At 36.7% G+C, this 20,824-nt stretch overlaps 1 protein-coding gene across 2 annotated transcripts in view; it reads right to left on the bottom strand.

Annotated features, from left to right (window-relative positions):
• Window positions 1–20,824, bottom strand: part of PDGFC (platelet derived growth factor C) — a 124,354-nt gene that overhangs the window by 29,524 nt on the left and 74,006 nt on the right. For both annotated transcript variants that reach the window (XM_088163675.1, XM_014883684.2), the window contains exon 4: window positions 3,877–4,057. In XM_088163675.1, the coding sequence (XP_088019801.1) occupies window positions 3,877–4,057 (181 nt within the window). The remainder of the gene's footprint in view (window positions 1–3,876; window positions 4,058–20,824) is intronic.

The following is a 20,824-nucleotide window of genomic DNA, read 5'->3' as shown; positions in this document are numbered from 1 at the left end:
AGCAGAGTACGAGCTTTCCTCTCTGTTCTAGTTTTATGCACTTTTTCTATTAGCATTTTAATTTTATTTGCCTGTTTCAGTCAACAAGCTCAATTAAAAAGGTTCCACGAAAAAGTCACATGCTCAATCTTTAAAGAGCAAAACTTAGCCAATTTGGATGAAATAAAGGAACTATTATTAGATAGTTCCAAAAGAATATATATTTAACTTTCATTACTGTTAAGAGCAAGAGCAATACTAACAAAAATCTCTGCATCAAAAGGGGAAAAAGAAAAGCAAATCAAACCAGGCCACTCTCTTGGATTGACACCCACGTAGCCAAACAGGTAGTGCACCAAAATCCCAAACCACCTGCTAAGTCACTTTTAAACAAGGTCAGTCTTCAGACAGTTTATTGGATTTTCATCTTTGCTTGCATAAAAGAGGGTTAAGTCTGTTCTTTTCAAAGATCTTTGGCATGATCTTTGATGACAAATGACATGCTACCATATGCCAAAAAAGAAGGGGAATACAGTCACCCCCAGCTTCAACTTTAACTGGAGCTGCTTTGTTCAGAGTGCCCTGAATAATTAATAACTACTTTGGCAATCAGTCATGCATTCCTTAATGGCACCTCAGGCATCAAGTATCCCATTCACCCACTCCCCAACTAACAATGGACTTTATTACATCAAGTTTTCTCTGCCAAACTTGTAACTGACATAGTTTAAACTAAACAAGTCACTAGGAAGATTGAGGCCCAAATGTACATTGTAGGAGTTTATAAAATTTCCCTCAATTTCGGAAAGGAAATGAAATATGGATTGTTTTTGCAATAAAGTTCTAAGAGGGTTTAGGTGGCACAGTGCTGCCAAAATCATGACTTTTAATAAATGGATAGCTGGTCAAAATTGAGAACCATCACTAGGCAGTCCTTATGAATAAAGCAGCTCACCAGTAGCACAGAGTAAGTGACAGGGCAGAGCATGAAAGATCGACTGAGAATAATAGCTGTGCTGAAAGGAGCATAATAATTTTGGAATAACACAAATTCTGTTTGCTTAATAAGAAGAAGCTTTTTCAACACTTACTTTCACTTCACGATATTGCAGACAATATTAACTTTTAACTATAAAATAGGGGAAAGAAAGTGGGACTAAGACCAGAATCACGGAAAGTTCCAAATGTAGCCACAGTACTCAACTTAAAATGGAAGAAATTCAAATTATTAAATACCACTAATTAGTTAGAATCAGAAGACAAGCATCATCTTTTTCTTGGGGAATGGTTTGCTTGTTTACAGTATGTGCACTGATTTTATGCAGTGTCTTCCAATCCTGCATCAAACCTTTCTAGAGAATGATGTCACATCCACTGATATTGGAATGGCTGTGAGTCCTTTCTTTAGAGTGACTAAATCCTAGAAATAAAGTAATCAGATCAATAGCTATTCTCCTACTACTTATCACATGAAAAGTTGGTTTGAAATATAATATACAAGGTAAAAAAAAAAAAACAAAACTAAAAAAATTATATCTATATACATACACAATAAGTTACAGCAGATCTAAACAAAGCCATTTCTCTTGCTCTTTAATAGACCTGAAAATGTGTCCAGTGCCCCTCTCTGTGTGTGGCCTTTAAATACCAAAACAGGCTTGCACTGTTTTATTTCAGTTTTGCTTCATTTCTCCTCAAACAATCTCTCATTGCTAGTCTACCAGGCATCTCCCCCTTCCCACTACTTATCAAAAAAAAAGGAAAAGAAAATTAACTGTTTAGGACCAACTCATTGAACTAAATCTCTTAGTGAACCAGTTATGATTTTGCAAGAATTATTTAAAATTTAAGGTCAGTCCTATAGTTGACATCTTTTTTGTGGGGAAGTGGGAGGGAGGCTTTAAATTTTGTTTTCTAGTTGTAAAACAAACTACTTTTTTGTTTTGTTTTGGGTTTTTTTTTTTTTTTGCGTTGGTTTTCAATTCCTTTAGGTACAAGAAGCAGGTTTAATCCTGGAACTAAACAATATCTATTTAATTTACAGTCTTCTGTCTGAAATGTGTAATCATATTCTGCATGACTATTAGAACTTTTTTTGTTGAAAAAAATCACAACTCTTTTAGAGGGAAATTTAGAAATTAACTGATTAAGCAGTTGCTATACTGCACATTTTGAGGCTCACTCCAAATTCTTATGACAGCAAGTAGGCTGCTCTTGTCTCTTGCATGTGTTAGGTGTAGCTATTTTGAACATTAAACCATTGTTTTTTGAGTGCTGGTAATTTAAATTTTCTAATCAGTTTTCGCCATCAAATATTAAGGAATAAACTCAGTCCCGTTGTACAGCATGACACAAAAATAATTATACATATATTCTTATTTTCATGCACGTATGTTTAATCAATTCCACAGAAATGGCATCATACATAAGCTAGACAGATACATAGCAGGTAGGGTGTAATACTAGAGCTGTGACAATGGAATTTGGCACCAGCCCTACAAATACATGCATTTAGTGATTTTCTTTTACCATTTTCTAAAAGTAAACATACTTATTACATTCTGCCCTCGGGTGTACTGAAGTTTAAACCTGGCCTTATGTCAAGTTTGGAGACTGACATTTTATTTAATTTTAAAATTTACCATTATCAGGTCATAATATTCTACTAAAAAAAAGTTATTCTAAATCATAAAAGAGTCAAATATGCAGATCAAACCTTTAGTCCATTTAGAAGTATTTCTTCCTTAGGCATAAGTAGTTAAAAATATTTATAGGAAAGCAACACACATACACACACACACATATATATATATATATATATATATATGTACACAAACATCCCACCCCCACTACACTACACTGACATCAGCATGCTAAATATATTCTTCTCAATAACTGAAATGTTGCCAATGGGGAGAAGGAGTAAAAATAGCAGAAGAATAAAGCCAGCCAAGTGCATTCTGAGCAAAGCACGTCACTGGGGTTGCAACATGGATTCATTTGATCAATTTTTTGTTGAGCTAGGAGATATTTTCTACCAACACAGACCACGAGACTACTTAAGAGATTCAAAGTGAATTATGAGGAATTTAATTAAAAAATACTCCTTACTCTCTTTAGATATGGAATATCTATTTTAAAACAAGACAACTCCTGTTTTCCTCCATTTTAAGGTTTCAAGACATTATCTCATCCTTAAAATTCTGTAAACATTTTTTTGCTATTACAGATCTTTCATTTCATGAAAATAGTAACAGAAAACTGTTGATGGTGAAATTAGTTACATTTAAGAAAATGACTAGTTTAATACCTGTGACTTCCAAGCTTTAAGCAACATTCAACAGAAGCCTAAAATACAGTTTACAAGAAAAAAGTACAATGAAAAATTAATATTATGGATTGTCTGCTTTGTCTCTATAGTAAAGCTATCTAGAATCATAAGAACTTTTCTGTTTGGGAACTAGGTATAATCATCTCATTGAGTATGTCTAATAGCAGCTGACTAATAAAAACATTAATCTCTTCAGTTTCTTTTTTGTAACTTCCCAATCCTCTTTCAGCATCACTGCTGATTCACAAACTGATCTGTCCTTTTCTCAAAGGTGGAATTGTTTTTTATTCCACAGTACAGTATTAGGAATGCAAACATTTTACTGAATTTTCCACACAAACAGCCGAGCCCACAACTTCCTAGTCCAAAGCCGTCCAAAAAGAACCACAGGAGCACTCAGTTAAAAAACAGAAACAAAATGTACAATTCAGGAAGACAGATTGCACACTATTATTATTATTAAGAAATAAACAGTAATTAATCTTACCCTATTTAAAGATTCTTTTGAGCTACCACTTCAAAGATTTTGTATCCTGCAATGTTTTGATCTGAAACATGTTACTTACTGGCATAAGAAGTGTATAATGGATGCAGAATCCAGGTTCAGAAGGAAAATATTCATCAGACACAAATCTTATTCTGATCTGGTTTCCTTTGGAGATTTGTCTGCTTGGCACAGTACTGGAACCACACCAGCGCCCTAAAACAGTGCCATCACTAGGCTCTTCAACTTCTACAAAGTCATACCTGAACAGAAAAAAAAAAAAAGTTTATTTACTGACAAAAATTCTATAAACTTCCTAATTTAACCAATAAACTGACTCTGCAACTTTTTTTTTAAAGGCTAAAAATATGCAGCCAAAGTCAGCTATTTTAAACTGAGCTCCCAAGTTGCTACTGACATACATACATAATAAAATCATGCAGTGAGGTTAAAAAAATAAAAGCAGAGTTAGCATTTTAAAGAGACCCAAATGTATGGTTTTGCTTCTTGTACAGAAAGCAATTACCACATGTGTGACAGGGTAGAATAAAATCAGAGAAAAAAAAGACCTTAGTTTCCTGAGTGGCACAGTAATTCGTTCTGCAATGTCACCAGCAGTACAACTACATGCCACCAGTGAAAGTCTGGGGGCTTTTTGGCATTGAAAATTTGCTTTCCTGGAATACAGAGGTGAATTACTTCTTAAAGGTTAAGTTGAGGCTTAGGGAAACTTGGAAGGAGTTTAAGCACATCCCAGCATTTGTTAAGACATTTGTTGAGCAAAGACCTAGACCTCACTGCATGTCAGAAAGAACCTAGTATTGTGGAAATATTGACAAGGAACATATGGGTGGGGAATGCTGAGAGAATGAAACATACTAAATTTGACTTAGTTTCATTGCTTTTAACATTTGTTCTGGGTATCCCTTGGGATTGGTGTAAAACTTCAACCAGATCCATGAAAGGTAACTAAGACATGCCAGTCAATCATCAATAAACTTCCGTATGGCATACAAAGGTCCTAGTTTCACTGGAAATGTTTAGTGGGTTCCCAAGTCATAAAAACATGGAAAGCCACTGCTCTAGAAGGTACATCTGGTTTCAGTGCTTTAACCTGCTTCATGTCAATTCCCCAGCCGCCTACTGACAGAATAAACACTGAGCATTCAGCTGCACTTTCCCTACTTGAGCTTGAATCCCCCAGAGCCCCAGTGGCAGCACAGCCTGGTGGTTTGGGAAGGTGAGCATGCGCTGGTTAAACCAGGGCAAACACTCGGCTGTTTTCAGCTGCAGCTCCCGAGCCAAGTTTTTACTTTTAAACCACAATTTGTATCCTAAGCATCAGCATAACAAACCTCTGAGAAAGCTCTGAGGTTTCTGATATTTTTATGTTCTCTTGCGTGTGTAGTCATATATTAAATACATATCACATAAATCTAAATTTGTAAATAGCAGAGTCCTTTTCAAGGGTACAAACAGTCCTACCTCTGATGACAGCAAAGGCTCATATTTTAAAAAGCATGCACACACATACTCTACCAAATATGCCAAATTTTACTTAATGTGAAAATTATTACCTCATAAACATTTTCTACTAAAGCTTTTCCTGGATTTTTTTTTTCAGTAAATCTAATCTTTGTAATGATTCCCAGTTCCCTAGTTAGACAGCAGGCAATAAATTCTTGTGTTGCATGTTTGTGCAAGACTGACTTGCACATTTATTATCTCCATTTAAAGGGCCACTATTTTTTCCACCTAATTAAAAATGAATGCAATTAATATGCTCATTAACTGTGTTCAAAATCCATTACTGCCATGTACCACAGTTTTAAATCTTTGTTCAACTTATGATACTAATTACTTTATCATTATCTTTTTTCCCCAAACACGAACTAATTCCTTTAACAGATCCACCAGTGTTTTTACTTTATAATCAGGTATACAACTTATTACAAAGGTAATGTGTACATTAATTGTACTAAGGCCTCAGGGCTCAACACATTTATCAAATTTATTTGGAGTGCTGAGCATTTTATTTTCAAGATTAGCTTGTGAAATTTCTAAAGATAACCCTTTTTATTTTTCAGTTAAGAATATGAAATAATTACCTACTTTTCTGATTTTTAAAGAGTGAAATAAGCTAATATTTACATTTATTGACTTAGGTTTAAGATGTTGAGGGGAGTCAGGAGGTTTAGTGCCTCTACCTAACTTGCAGTACTTTTTATTGCACCTTTTGGTATTCTGGTGTACCTAAAGTAAAAGAGAAACTCACATTCCACAGTTTAAATCCTAGATCTTTCAAATAAGAGCTTATTAGTTCCATTAATAAAGAGGCAAACTTGAGGGAAATAAGTATTCTGAAAAACCAAATAAAATTCAGTTTGGATAATGATATTTTTAGCCAATAACTTTATTCCTGTCAGTTATCTAGGCTAAATATGCTACAAGAGCCTGCCAAAAAGCCTTCTGTGCAACTAAAATTCCTCTCATCACACATCTGGACTGATGTCTGAACTTTCTGTAAAAATAGAAAAACAAAGTTGTTCAGATGCTTTAGCACTTATATTATTGCTACACAATTTTGCAGCTGATGCCACGGGGCTAAGGAGCAGCGGGGACAATAGCACAGTCATGGAAAATTATTTCCTGATCAAGAGAAGCTTGTACTAGAAACATAAGAGAACTAGGATAAATAATCAAGAACTGAGATGCCATTTTACAACTGCAACAGAATTTAAAAAATGTTAAAATGCATGTTGAACTTACCAACACAGAAGCCTTTTCTTTGCAGTGTGCAAAGGAGAAAACACAAGCCTCTTTGAAAATTACAAAAGAAATGCTCTGGTGCTGCACTGCATCTGTAATATTTTTTTAAATACTCCTAAGTAAAATTTATGCCAAAAAGGCAGTCAATCTCCTTTTCTGGGACAAAAAATGCTCTGGCCTTTAGACATGATACCCACAATGCCTTCTGTTATACCTGCTGCAGAAAATCTACTCCCCTAAGACCTGGGTGCCTGGGAACATGGAATTAACACCTGAACAAAGACAATCTACTGGAAAGGAGCAAGGAAGCAACATAAGCAGCTCAAAGCTTCAACAGCTTTCCAACCAGGAAATGTATTTTCCAAGGGTGTATGTTTTCCTCTCCTATGTATATGTTTTTCTGTGGTTTATACTGTCATTTCCTAAACATATTCTGACAGGCTGTTTATCTTTGCTTGAAGTTTTGTGACCTTTCTATGGCTTCCCTCTGCCTCCAGAATTCCACAAATATATCAAAATTGTAAGAAGCAAAAATCCACCAGGTAAAACCCTTTGTCATATCAGTGGTGTTGGACCTTTCCATTGTACACAGTTGCACGCTAGACAAAAATCTAGAAATCCCATTAAAACAGTTTGTGACAGGTTAAATTTATTCTTCCTTATCCTTTTGATAAAAATATGTTTCCTTTTTTTAGTATAGAAGTTGTTAACAATCCATATAGAATTTTTTACAGCATTTTGTGGGGCAATGTAATATTTCTGTTCCAGCTTGTTTTAAAAGTACATAGAATTCTGAGATTATCCTGGTGTTGGCATAGCACACCCACCTGCAGATCCAAAACATCCAAGGTTCTCTGGCAGTTTACCAGACAAACTGTTGCAAAATAGCAGTGAAATGGCTTGGACAGCTTCAGTTTTGGAAACACTGGAAATTACTAAAAATTGTCATCATGAAAATATAACTTTGGTATTTTACAAAGACTTTTAACACCATCATTGTAAAGGAAACTTTACTTCCTTCTTCCACCTTTATTTGAAATAATTTTAATTTTTGATATTGAAATATTTCCTATGGAACAAAAGTCTTGGTTTCCATCATTTGATGTAACTGTGCTTTTGTATAGACAAAAGTGTGAGGTACTGGTGATACCTTACTTAGTCTTCATTTCTTAGATAACTTTCAAATCATATCTGTAAGTAATAATATTGCTTTTTGTAAAACAAACATATTTGCCTATAGAGAAAACTGACTCCAAACATTTAGCTCGACAACATTTTTTTCAAAGCTTGACAGATTTATGTTTATCTGAGTGGAAAATGGAACACTGGGGCATGACAGAGGCACTCAAATCCATGGTATCTAATAGCAGTTTTGTTATTCCCTCAAGGCCAATGTACAGCAAAGATGTGTGATAGGACAAGAGGAATGCAGAGTTTATGACAAAGGGCAGAGGGAAAATGGGAGGACCCCAAGAAGGAAGAAAAGGACAGAGTGGCATGCTGGACTAGAGAAAAAGTGTATTTCAGGCAAGCAACAAGCCTACAGACATAGCAATACAGTTGTAAAAAGAAAAGCTTACTCCATCATTCATTAAACAGGTGGAGAACTTTCTTTTTTACTACCAATACCGCCCCCCTCACTGAGACAAAATTAAGTTTTCCTCAAAGACAAAGGTGCGGACACAAAAGATAAATCACATGAGATGAAAATCAAAATGACACAAAATTTAAGTCATCAGTAATAAGGAAACTGCAGGCACTTGTGCACTACTTTTCAGTTTATGTAAGATGAAATTTTAACTCAGGTATTATTTTTTTATTTTGCAATGTGACCAGGTCAGGCAGCACAACCACCTCTTGCCAAGTTTGTAAGTTTCAGAGGAGCTATTTAATTAATTCCATTGCCTTTCAAATGCATTAATTTACATCATACTCTTCTGCATTTGTTGCCAGACAGAAATATCGATATGAATATCAGATGGGCCCATTCAGTCCAGTCCCCCATTCAGCACAGCAGATACAAGATTCCTGGAATTGAAAACCACTAGCAGTGCACATCAGTAAAAATTACCTATGAATGTCACTTGCCAGATAGGCAGCAGAGAAAAGAAGTCAGAAAGCAAATTTCCTGGAGGTACAGAAGGGAGATTGCACCTTGACTGAAATGGTGGCTATGTGACAGCACCAGCAAATACTGGTGAAAAAGTTCAGTAAAGATTATTCTGCTCCATATCACTAGAAATATTTAACTGGGGCTACTTTGAGTGAAATCAAGTCAGGACACTGGAAGAAAATATTTTTTAAAAACTAGCCAATATAAAATTTTAATTACTTAAAATATTCCCTCTGGATTTTGTCTTTTCAATATGAATTTCCAAACAGTTACCCAGAGTCATTTGTCTGCAGTTCCTGAAGCTCACATCATGGGTAATTTGCCCCTAGGACTCACTCTCTTTAGAAGGATTTGGCAGTGCCTTCTCCTACAAGAGGAAACTCCTTTGGATATCAGAGGATTACAGATTATCCAACAACTGATAAAAGGCTTATGTTCTACGATATCTGTCATGAAATCATCATGCTTGATGGAACACCAATGATTTGATGTGAAATAAATTTCCATCGTAGTTTCTGTATTTGCTGGTCCTATGATCTGAGTGCTATAACAGTCACTGGAAAGAAACAACAAACCCAGATATAATCCAAATAAATAACTGATGAGGTCAGTTTTTGTACTCAGAAAATCATGTTTAATTATATACAAACATCACTTCTAGCAGTAGACATCACTTCCAGCCAACGAATGAACATAAAACCCTCAAGTATCCTGCCATGTCTCCATTTTCCATGAAATAAAGATAATCAAGGTTGTTGAGAGTTAGGTTTCTTTTCCTTTGTTCCTTCTTACCTATAGAATTTTTCCCATGAGTTGCTGGGAAACGCTGACTGCTGGTACTTATGAGTTCTTGAGAAAACAAAGGCTTGGCTGGGCCCAGGTAAAAGGAGCGGGGGGACAATTGCTACTTCTCTCCCTCTGCGGCTTTTGGAGGACACGGAGGACACGCTCGCTTGGAAGTTGCTGTTGCCTGGGGAAATGAATTCGCCATAACTTCGGACCTTTTTAACACCTCCCTCTCTAAAAGAGCGAGCTATCACGGTCTGCCTGGGTACCCGGGAATTCTGAGCCCACCTCTCCCTGCCCTGCTGGGAGCCGCCGTCGCTCCCTCAACCCCGCTGCTCCTTGGGCTCCGCTCTGGGTTTCTCTGCGCTGTAGCCCCACACCGCCCTGCCCTGCTGGGACGTCCAGCAGTTCCAGCTGCTGCCACAAAGTTTCGGATACATCTCACCCACCAGACCGGGATCTTTTGCTCATTCCTGCAGTTCCAGCTTAGTGCTCCTCAGAGTCCTGCAGGGGCACCGGGATCGACTGCCCCAGGGCTTTGTGAAGCAAAGCCTCTCCTCCCTCCTTTGCCATCTCGGCTGAAAAGGCTGTCACAGGGTCCCTGGTTCTGTTTGTTATTAATTCCATAGTTGTTGTTGTTTTATTTGCCTTCTTATACATACTAGTAAAGAACTGTTATTCCTGTCCTCATATCTTTGCCTGAGAGCCCCTTAATTTCAAAATTATAATAATTCGGAGGGAGGGGGTTTACATTCTCCAATCCAAGAGAGGGTCCTGCCTTCCCTAGCAAACACCTGGCTTTTAAATCAGACAAAGGTATAAACAGAGAACATTTCTAACTGCCATTCCCCAAATATGGATTGTAGTTTCTGCGCCAACTTACTTTGAATACATCTATTTTAGAATATGCAGTACTGCACATTAGGAACTGTCTTATGGAAACAGATTCATTCACAAATGTTACATGGTTGCCATGGTTCTCCCTGCTTAATCTTTTCTCACACTGATTAATAACAGCCCGAGGCTTCTAACACAACCACACAGCTCTCTCTGTATTTCTACCTTGTTATTTAGGATACATGGAAAAAAAAGTTTAATCCTTAGATTTAAATTCTCTTCCCTTTCATTCACTGTAAGCCACTTTGATCATAAATATACACTTACCACACTACAAGTGGGGAAAAAAAACAAGACAGAGTTCAAACCCCCAAATTCTACTCTTCAAACATTCAAACCCTTTTCATGAAAAAGGATGCACTGGTTGTTTGATTTGGACAAGTTAACTGCTGCACTACCACACTCCAGTCTACCAGAAAATATATTTTCCATTTTTTTGTGGATCAGTATAATGTGAAGGTAAGAATTATACATTTTGCAAAGCAGCTTTTGTCCCTTGGTGAATGCATTCTGGCACTGCATGAGAAAATAAGAAACCCAAGAAAATAAGTCTCTTTTCCCCAAAACTTCCATTTGTACCAAACATTTACTTCAGTGCCAGTTAATAAATTGTGTATTGCTGAAAACCTTTCCCTGATGACTAGGAAGTTGGCACACAACTTTATCTAGAAAATAAATCCTCATGACTGGTATCTAGGAGCACTGATAAACACTTATGTGTCTCAATCATAAGTGCATGAATACCCCACAGCCTCTGAAAGTGCCATCTGCTTATGGGGACAAAGGGACAAGAGTGAGAAATTGCAAACTAGATACATTGGTAAATGTAGTTCAGTCTCTAAAACAAGAACAATTCTATGTTCAGACAGCAAGCTTTCAACTATTCAAACATATATTAAACTATGGATATGGATTAAGCACATAAACAATAATTTCATGAATACAGAACCACAGAATTCAGCCTCTACTACAAACTAATTTATACCCATACAACTTCTATTTATACAGCATTTCAAGCACTTGAATAAGAATCTTCTACAAAGGGACAGTATAATCCAGCAGATCAGAACTGGAGGTAAGGAAAGAAGATGGTTTCCCAAACTCTTCCTTTTAAAACACTGATTGTCAAATTTCTTAAAAGCAACCTATACTTATCTTCATTGTATTACAGAATGACAGCATTCCCAATGTCAGTCAGAATAAGAAATATATTTAGCTTTTTTAAAATACAGATTAAATTTGGTCTAAAAATGGGATATTATGAGTAGAACAGACATATACACCAAAAAAGTGCATGACATTTCATACCATCACTACTATTACTATATATATCAAAGGAGAATTTGGGGAAAAGTGTGAGCTTGGAAAAAACATACAAATACAAATCAGTCTGTAAACGATGCCCCAGTCCATGTATTTACTTTGGTCTTCACCTTTAAATACAAAGAATGAAGTTCTGTGGAGATGAAGGCTCCAAAAAATTCTGACACTCACAGTTAATATGCTACACTTACCTTTTTCCTATCTGACTACAGATTCTCCTGTATATATATTTATATATATATTATTCATATAAAATACAGTAAATAAAAAGATTTTCTACAAAATTAGAAGTTACTTGGAAAGATTCTTTTTCAAGGACTAAAAAATGGTATCATCTAAACCTTTTCCTGTACTGTTTTGCCTCTGATCATCTACTTTGTGTTATTCACTGGACCTCCTTAGGACTCTGCACTAGTTATGAAATAAATAATAACACATACAACAAAGTACAAAGTAGGACAAAGTATTCTTACTGTTTTGTACAGTACTTCTATTATTTGTCCTTGTCTTCTGCTGTGCAAGGCATTACCTGTACTATAATTATTATTATTATCTTACAAATAAACATCACGTGGAAATGACGACCAAAGTTCAGGGTCCAGCTGCACTGGACATTACACTCTCCAAAACACTTTTGCCTTCATCAAGATGCAGCTACTGGCTCTCCTCACAAAGTGAATCAGCCTAATAAGTATCCTGCACTCTACAGTACTACACATTCCAGATTTTGGAGAACTAAATGCCTTATCAACTTTTTCCCAGGACTCCTCTGTAAAGTCTGGTATATTTTATCTTGGGAATTACAGCGATCATAATAAATCACATGTTCCTACTGTACAGATCAACATCTTTAGAAAACCAAAAAACTCTAATGAACCTTAGAGTTCACATTTACAGCCATGGTTGTAAAGCACTATTTGTAATCTACTATAAAATTTCTTCCTCCACTCACACTGTTCACAGTGGCCAACGTATCTCTTCCAGCTTCTGTGAATCCACAAACACATTTTTTACCATTTTTTTTCAAGCTGCATTAGAAATATTTATTCTAGCATTCCAAAGAGTATTTTCTTCTCTATGCACTCTCAAAGATATTCCAGGATATAAATCCTGGAACGCAGCAATGGCTCCAGTCAATGACGTGCAAACTATGGCTAAGCAATTTCCTAACAATATTCAAAAGTATAGCTTTGGGTGAAAAAACCATAAGGTGCATAAGGGGCATTTTTAGCAATGCAAAGATTCTGCCAGGGCAGTGCAGGCTGCTTCCCTTCCCTTCAAGCAACCTCTGATATTAGAACACCATCACATGCCTGAATAAGTTTCTCATGTTCCCTCCCCCCTACCCTGCCTACTTCAGGGCAGGCTGGGGCTCTATCTATGTTTATTTAAATGAAAACACCTTTATTTTCTTTAGCTCAGCGATACAATAACATATTCCCTCTTAGCAGCTATGCCTGCACACAGTATTTACCAATCCAGGACAGACCAGTTGTCACAAAGTCTGATATTCTGCTTCAGGACAGGCTAGTAATTGCTACTCAAACAGAAAGTGAAAAAGCCGTGTAATGTAACAGAGCAGTCTGCATGAGCCAGGAGAAAAATGTATTCCCAATCCTAGCAGGAGATCACTTTTCATCTAAGGAGTTAAGAAGTTTCCTCTCACTTCAGTTTTACTAGTTATAAATTGATGGTAATAAAATTATGCAAATCTATTTTTAGTCCAGCCATAGTCTATGAATCAAAGGCTAGTCTGAAGAGATATGTCTTAATTGGTGCTACAGCGCTGGTCTCCCTCTTCTCATGCTACTTTCAGAAAATGAGATGATCTAATAATTTTACTGTATAAAACCCCTATGATGCTCCCACATTACCACCTAATATTTTTTATAATACTGCATCTTTCTTTCCGCAGTTTCTGATGCACATGCATCTTCTCAAATGTCCTGGGGACCAGATTGATGCAAATTGGATTACATTTTACTTCTGCTTTATCCTAATGGAGTAGCATTGAGTGCAAGACTGAATTATTACTAACCCGTCTGACTGAAAATATTTGCTGGTAATGCTGTCTGACTACAATTGCACGTGAGAAACGTACTTCATTAAAATGGTGATGATACACTTAAAGAAGCAAGGACAACGTTTAGTGAGAGGGAGACAAGAAAGGAAGAGGACAAGTGGAGAAAGCCAAAACAGAAAAGCTGTGCAACAGGTGAAGAAACACACTGTCCCATCTAGGAATAGGACAGTTGGAATGTCTTCTATTCCCGTTGAATCCTGCTTATACACCTGATGGTTAGTCTAACCTCGTAACCATGCTTAGACTTTCAGTTATCAGAAAACATCAGTAAGGGAGAATATGCTATGCTTAAACTGGCATATTTAGACACTACACGGGGTAACTTTAGATTATGTTGTTGGGCTGTACTCTGCAGCTTGCATTTATCTTGACATCAGGAACTAAACTGAGCCACACCAGAAACTACAGGTGGCTACATGGTCTGTGTCCCTGAGCTCAGGTGGTGTTGGCTCACAGTATGTTTTTCTGCCCCTGAAAGCATAGATTTACTTCTATATTTTAATAAGTGGTTGGGTGTGAGCAAGAGAACTCCATCAATAACAACTGTTCCCAGAGCACCCTAGAGAGAAGCAAGACCCAGCAGCTCCACATTCACATTCAAAGAAAATAACTTCGGTCTCTGCCGTTAGAAACACTGCCAACTACGGTAACATAAAACAATTTTAGAAGCAATAAATTAGGATTAAGACCATTTACAAAAATATTTTGATAGTGGGGACATAGTTTACTTTATTCAAAAATCTTGCTGGAGATTGAGAGGACAAGGAAGAAATTTTAAGGAGCCTAAATTTTTTTTTAAGTCAATGACTGTAGTCTCTGGCGTGAAAAAGGAGTAAAAGATTATGTCATCTGCCCAATTACCAGCAATTACTCTCCTACACACTCATCTGGGCTTTGAAAACAGGTGTCAAATTACTTCCAAAATAATATCTATTATAGTGTCCTCTAGCAGCAGTGGATACTAAAAATGAATGCTGCATTAACTGAAATTGAGGGAAAGGTGGGTGGACAAGAATGCAGTCTCTAGGTTTGTGCAGCATGCCCTTCTGATCACATCATCTGTGCTCTGCTGTCCTCCCAGTCTGCTCAGAGGAGCATCTCCTTCACTTTTCCTTTCCTATGTTTCATTCTGATTTGCTTAGAGAATACAATTTTGCAGCTTTAAGCCCTTTCTGTACAATAGAGGAGTTTCCTTTTCTTGAAGCCTAGGAAATGTGTGCAACAGAGTAGCTTCAGTTAAAATCATACTGAGCTTTGCTTTTCTGATTTGTTTTTATCTTCTTTTATTGCCTGTGATATCTGCTTTGTCATACTTACAAATCTCTTATCATGAGAAGGGTATTAAGCAACTTTTAATAATTAGTAGAGAACCCAAAAGAAAGAATATACTTCTGGATAGAGTACACACCTCTGCCTCACTGAACAGTGGAGAGTAGCTAAACCAAAAGGCTGGCACCAGTTGAAAGATGAGTTAATGTTTGAATTACATGGAATTTTTTTTTTGGAATCATGCAATATCCAAAAGAAAGATATTTCTAAAAAAAACCCAAATAAACCAAACCATCAAAACCTAACAACAAATAAAAAAAAAAAATCCCACTATAGTTTTGTCCAGTGAAATCAAAATAGAGAAGAAACAGATCCAGATATTTCTTTTTATGCAAAAAATTCACTCATTTTTTTCTTCAAAACACTAAGAAAGCAGGAAGCATAAGTCTGTTGGATTCCTCATTAGAATTCTATCCATTAAATTGGAATAATATTGTTACATTTCAGCTCACATGAGAGACACAACCTTGGTAGTATAAAACTGTTTTCTTTATATATAAAAGAACAATTTTTAGATAATCAGAGGATTTTGCTCCTAAATCAATGTAACTTCTCACAAATTTTGATCCCCATCCCCCACTCTCATCCTCCATTTATGCATTTAGCATCCAAACCTCTTTTGTACAGGAACTACTTTTCACTTGTCTTGCAAATGGATCAAACAATTAAAAATTAAAATAGAAAACCACTCTAAAAACATCAGAAGAAATTACTCCATCACCCTGTATTAGCATAAGTTTTTTGTAATTTTCTACACACTGTTCCTAAAACGCCAATGATAAAACATCAATGCTGTTACACAGGACTCCATTAAATTAAGTACTTCATATTAATTCTCTTCCATCAGTATTTCAATTAAACCAAGGCACTTGAATGCTAGAACGTATCCCAACCATTTAAATTTTATGTCTCCCTTTCAGATTTTGATTAAAAATTATTAACAAATTATTTATGTGTTGGGAAAAACTTAAATATTTTGATTGAGGAATGATAGTTCATATGCTTTTTATAACCCTGTCATTCCTTTCCAAATGGATCTGAGTCACAGAACAGAGCTATAATAAATTTTAACGCAGCATGGTTTCATTTTTGCAGAAGTTACAGCCAATCATGAGACACTTCAGTATCATTGATATGTAGAGTCACCTAAACAGAGCCCAGCCCATCCATGTGTTGAATCCCACAGAATTACAGAATATTCTGATTTGGAAAGAACCCACAAGGATCATGAAGTCCAACTCCTGACCCTGCACAGGACCATCTCACACCATTTGCCCAACAGCATTGTCCAAAAGCTTCTTGAGCTGTCTCAGGTTGGTGCTGTGACCACTTACCCAGACAGTCTGTCCCAGTGCCCAAACACCCTTGGGGTGAGGAACCTTTTTCTGATACCCAACCTAAATCTGCCCTGACACAGCCTCAGGCCATTCACTCGGTCCCATGGTTGTTCACCACAGACAGAGATCAGTGCCTGCCCCTCTTCTGCTCACGAGGAAGTTGTAACTGCAATGAGGTCTCCTCTTCTCCAGGCTGAACAGACCAAGAGACCTCAGCTGCTCCTCACACAGCTTCTCCTCCAGAGCCTTCGCCATCCTTGTGGCCCTCCTCTGGACACCTACTAACAGCTTAATTTTTTTTTTTTTTTATTATATTGCAGCACCCAAAATGGCACACAATGTTCAAGGTGAGGTCACCCAAGTGCAGAGCAGAGCAGGACAATCGACTCCTTGCCCGGCTGGCCATGCTGTGCCTGATGCACGGCAGGACAGCCCTCCTGGCTGCCAGGGCACAATGACTCATGTTCATCTTGCCGTCGACCAGGACCCCCAGCTCCCTTTCCATGGCACTGCTCTCCAGCCTCTCTTTCCCCAGTCTGTCTGTACACCCAGGCTGCCTCATCTCAGGTGCAGAATCCAGTGCTTGCCCTTGTTGAACATCATATAATTGGTGATTTTCTCATAAAAAAACAGGTGGTTAAAATTGAATATACTGAAATCCTAAGGCAAGAGCTGTAAGAAAAGAGTTTTAAGAATTAATCTTCACCATAACTTTCACCTCTGCTTTCAAGATTCTTTGGGTTTTGGTACTCAATGTTTTGGGGGTTTTCCTAGTTTGAAGCCTTACAATTTTTGGAGACTCTTTTTTGAATTCTCAAATAAAGGTGGCAGCAGCAACCCTTTCATCTTCAGAAGTATGTTGGGAAGCAGTAAAAATCCCAGCAGTCCAGCTACTTAGCAACATGAGTCACCGTGAACATGGTCTGCACTAATTCCACTTTAAATACAGAGTTCACTTAAAGGTCCTTATCCAGTTATTCAAAGCCAAATTGAACTTTGTACTTACTCAGGAGATAACTTCACCCTCTGTAACCACAGTCAATGAGAAGAATTTAACACTGATAATATAGTCAGCCCATCAACTGTGTCCAGAAAACAATTTTCTTGGGAACTAGACCTTGATAAGGAACATGTTGCCCTCAAAAGCACCAGAATTAATACTTACTTTATGCAAAGAATTCTATTTCTTTCACAAATCTATGCTTGATATTAGTGTTGTCTTCACACGTATACCAATATTGACTCTGTAATTCATCCAAGGTAAAACAAGAGAAAACAACTTTTTTGTCTTCCCTAGGGGGCAGAGTGTGGGATGGAATTTCTTCTGAATAGAAGAAAATGATGCTGACGTTATCCTTCCATACATGAACTCTCCTGATATTGCAAGGTGTTTCCATAAAAAGGAACAAAACGGAAGAAAAATTTCTGTTGTCTTTTCTACTGAGGCATTAGAGAGCCACAGTTATGCATCCATATTCTACTCCATATACTAGAGATTCATATTTGTAATAATAACAAGAAAGCAAGCTCCTCATAGTGCAAGTAACTCATTGTGTCTTATATTACAGAGAAAGATCTCTTTGGAAAATTACATAACAAAATGTTTAATCTTTTGATTGTATTTACTACAAATTATCACTGCCTAGCATCCATTCGAAACAAATTATGAAAAAAAACCCAAAAAAGACTGCTAGCAAACATTTTCCTTCTTTATAGCCACAGATGAAAGACAGTATCTGTATGTTTCCTCTTTAATACATTTTTTTCAGTGTCGTCAGACTAAGCTAAATCTAATTCTTTAATTCTTATCAACAATTTCCTAACAATAGATTCATTAGGAACACATATGACTGTGGAAGCAGTCTGAATTACAGCTTCTACAACAGAATCTTGATGTTCCATCAATGGAAGGCAATAGCTCAGTCACAACAGATGTGCAGTGAAGAAAGTAGCCTAAGGAAACATGGAAAGGGGAGGTAGTGAATTTAATACAGGTGGCACTGAATAATAAAACATCATCCTAAGAATCCTCAGAGAAAGAACATTCCCAGGATTAAAAATTAAGTATTGAATTTGACAGGAAGAGAAAAAACAAGTTGCATAGATTTTACCCTATGTTAGCATCGACAGCTGCCTTCAGCTTAACTAATTTTCTGCAGGAAAAAGTTCTACAAATTACACATATCAAGTAGACAAGCTTCTAAATTTCTTTCCAACATTATAGTTTAATGCTTTACTTATACATGTAAATGAACAGATGCATATCTGCAGCTGCTAAAAGTCTCCCTCCCCCCAAAACAAACAAACTAGCTATAGTTGATAATTTAAATTATTTGAGGGTTAAAGAGAGTTGATAATTAGTGCAACCATCCTAACATTAAGATGTTGGTAAAAGATATTTATTATTCTGCTATCAGTTAGTTCCACAGTCTTTTACTCATGTATTTTATCCTTATCACCTTATCTACAGTAATTGCACTTTGGATTTGTGACACATTTCTGTGTTTTATTATATATAATAAAAGTCAGACTGTAATCATCAGATGATTAGAAAGAACAGCTGCAACTACTACTCAGATGAACAACTACAGCCATTCCATGCACAGGGAGAGAGCAAGTTTGATACATGCTCCTGATGGAAGAAAGATTCTTTCCCTTTCCTATTTCTGCCTTACATTGTAATGCTCTGATATACAAACAAGTCACATCATCAGATTTCCCTTCAGGGGCAATTGTAATATCCATGTCCTGCCTGGAAGAAAGCTAAATCTATGTCTTCTTGTCACAGAGGAGTTCATCATAAAGCTGTTATCACTTCATGCTCTTATCGACAGAAAGCAACAAATTTGAACAACAAACAACAGCTGAGCAAAAGTCAGTTTTTGGTCAAGAAAAGTTATGGTTAAGAAAAAGCTGTCTGGCACAGAAGTCTAATGGCTTTATAATTAAAACAGGATTGAGGGGTTAGCATCACGAAAATAATGACCTGTCATATCAGCTACCTTACCAACAGCAGAAAAATTGCATTTTTATTTCATCAGAAAGGACAGGCATATAAAATCCAAATTCGCAATGTCTCTGCTAGAAATTCACTGCCACTTTTACCATGTAGACACAACATGATGATGTCTTGGGTGCACAAACACCCAAGAGTTACATTCTTCTTTTTGTTTGGTTGAAGAGGGATTTTTTTGCTTGTAGCATTTTTCTTTTGCAAGTCGCAATTGAAATCAAACAAAGTGTATGAAACTGAATAGACTGCAATATTGCAGAGATTTATATATCCCTACTGTCAACCAAATAACCTAAATCTCTTCTAGACATATGCATTTATCTAGTTTCCAAATAAAGTGGAATTTGTATTCACTTTGGAAAGGACACAGTGGGATTCTTAGCATTTTGTCCATAGGAAGGATGAAGTGCAGATGAAATAGAACAATTGTAAAAAAAACCCCAAACCAAAAAACACTGACTATCTTTAAAGGAATGCAAACATAATGTGGATGAATTTCAAGTACACCACCATTGTAAAACCAGGATAAAAATCTCCTGGTTAAATACGGGCAAAATACCAGAATTTTATTCTAAAAACACTGTAATTTAAACTTACACAGCAGTAATGCTTAAGAGTGTTGAGAATTAGCAGAACAGGCACGTTAATACTATTACAGGTGAGGCTGAGTCAGAAGGGCTGGCCTTAAACATAGAATTTGTAGTAATGCAAATTTGCTACATTAATAAATACTGTAAGTTGAATTACAAGTAGAAACAGATTAGGAAAAAAAAGCCATGCAGGAGCACTTTGATTTGCATTTGTGAAAATATTTGAAGTAGAGACTAGACTGGTACCTGCACAATATCTGTAAAATGTGATATTTGCTCAAGATGAAAAGACTTCACTGAATAGCTTGAAATGTCAGAACTGACTTTGAAGAAATCCGAATGAGGAGGTCATATACAGGAAAAAACTTGCTGTAGCTTCCGGATACATATATGACATTTTTTAGTTATCACTACTATTGTATCCCTGTTATAGAACTATGTTAAACAAAAAACACTCATTGAACTGGACATGTTTGAGTTTTATTTTTCTCCAAAGTACGAGCAATATTTGACTTACTATGAGATTTAAAAACTGCTAATTATCTTAAGCTGATATCCTCCAGAATATTCTCTCATCAGCCCTATGAGCTGACACCACAGGGCACCACAGTCTACAGAGATGATGGAGAAAGTTCTGGCATTACCCAGAATGAGCAGCTTAAGAAGCAGGTAGAGAGACTGGAAACTGTGGCAATGACCACAGCAGATAACTCATGGGGTTGTCTCATACATCACAGAAGGGAGAAAATCATATCCTGATACACACTGTACACTGCCCAGAAATCTAATG

This window comes from Sturnus vulgaris, chromosome 4 (assembly GCF_052056855.1).
Source record: "Sturnus vulgaris isolate bStuVul1 chromosome 4, bStuVul1.hap1, whole genome shotgun sequence".
Lineage (NCBI taxonomy): Eukaryota > Metazoa > Chordata > Aves > Passeriformes > Sturnidae > Sturnus > Sturnus vulgaris.
This window is presented reverse-complemented; position numbering and strand designations above follow the sequence as displayed.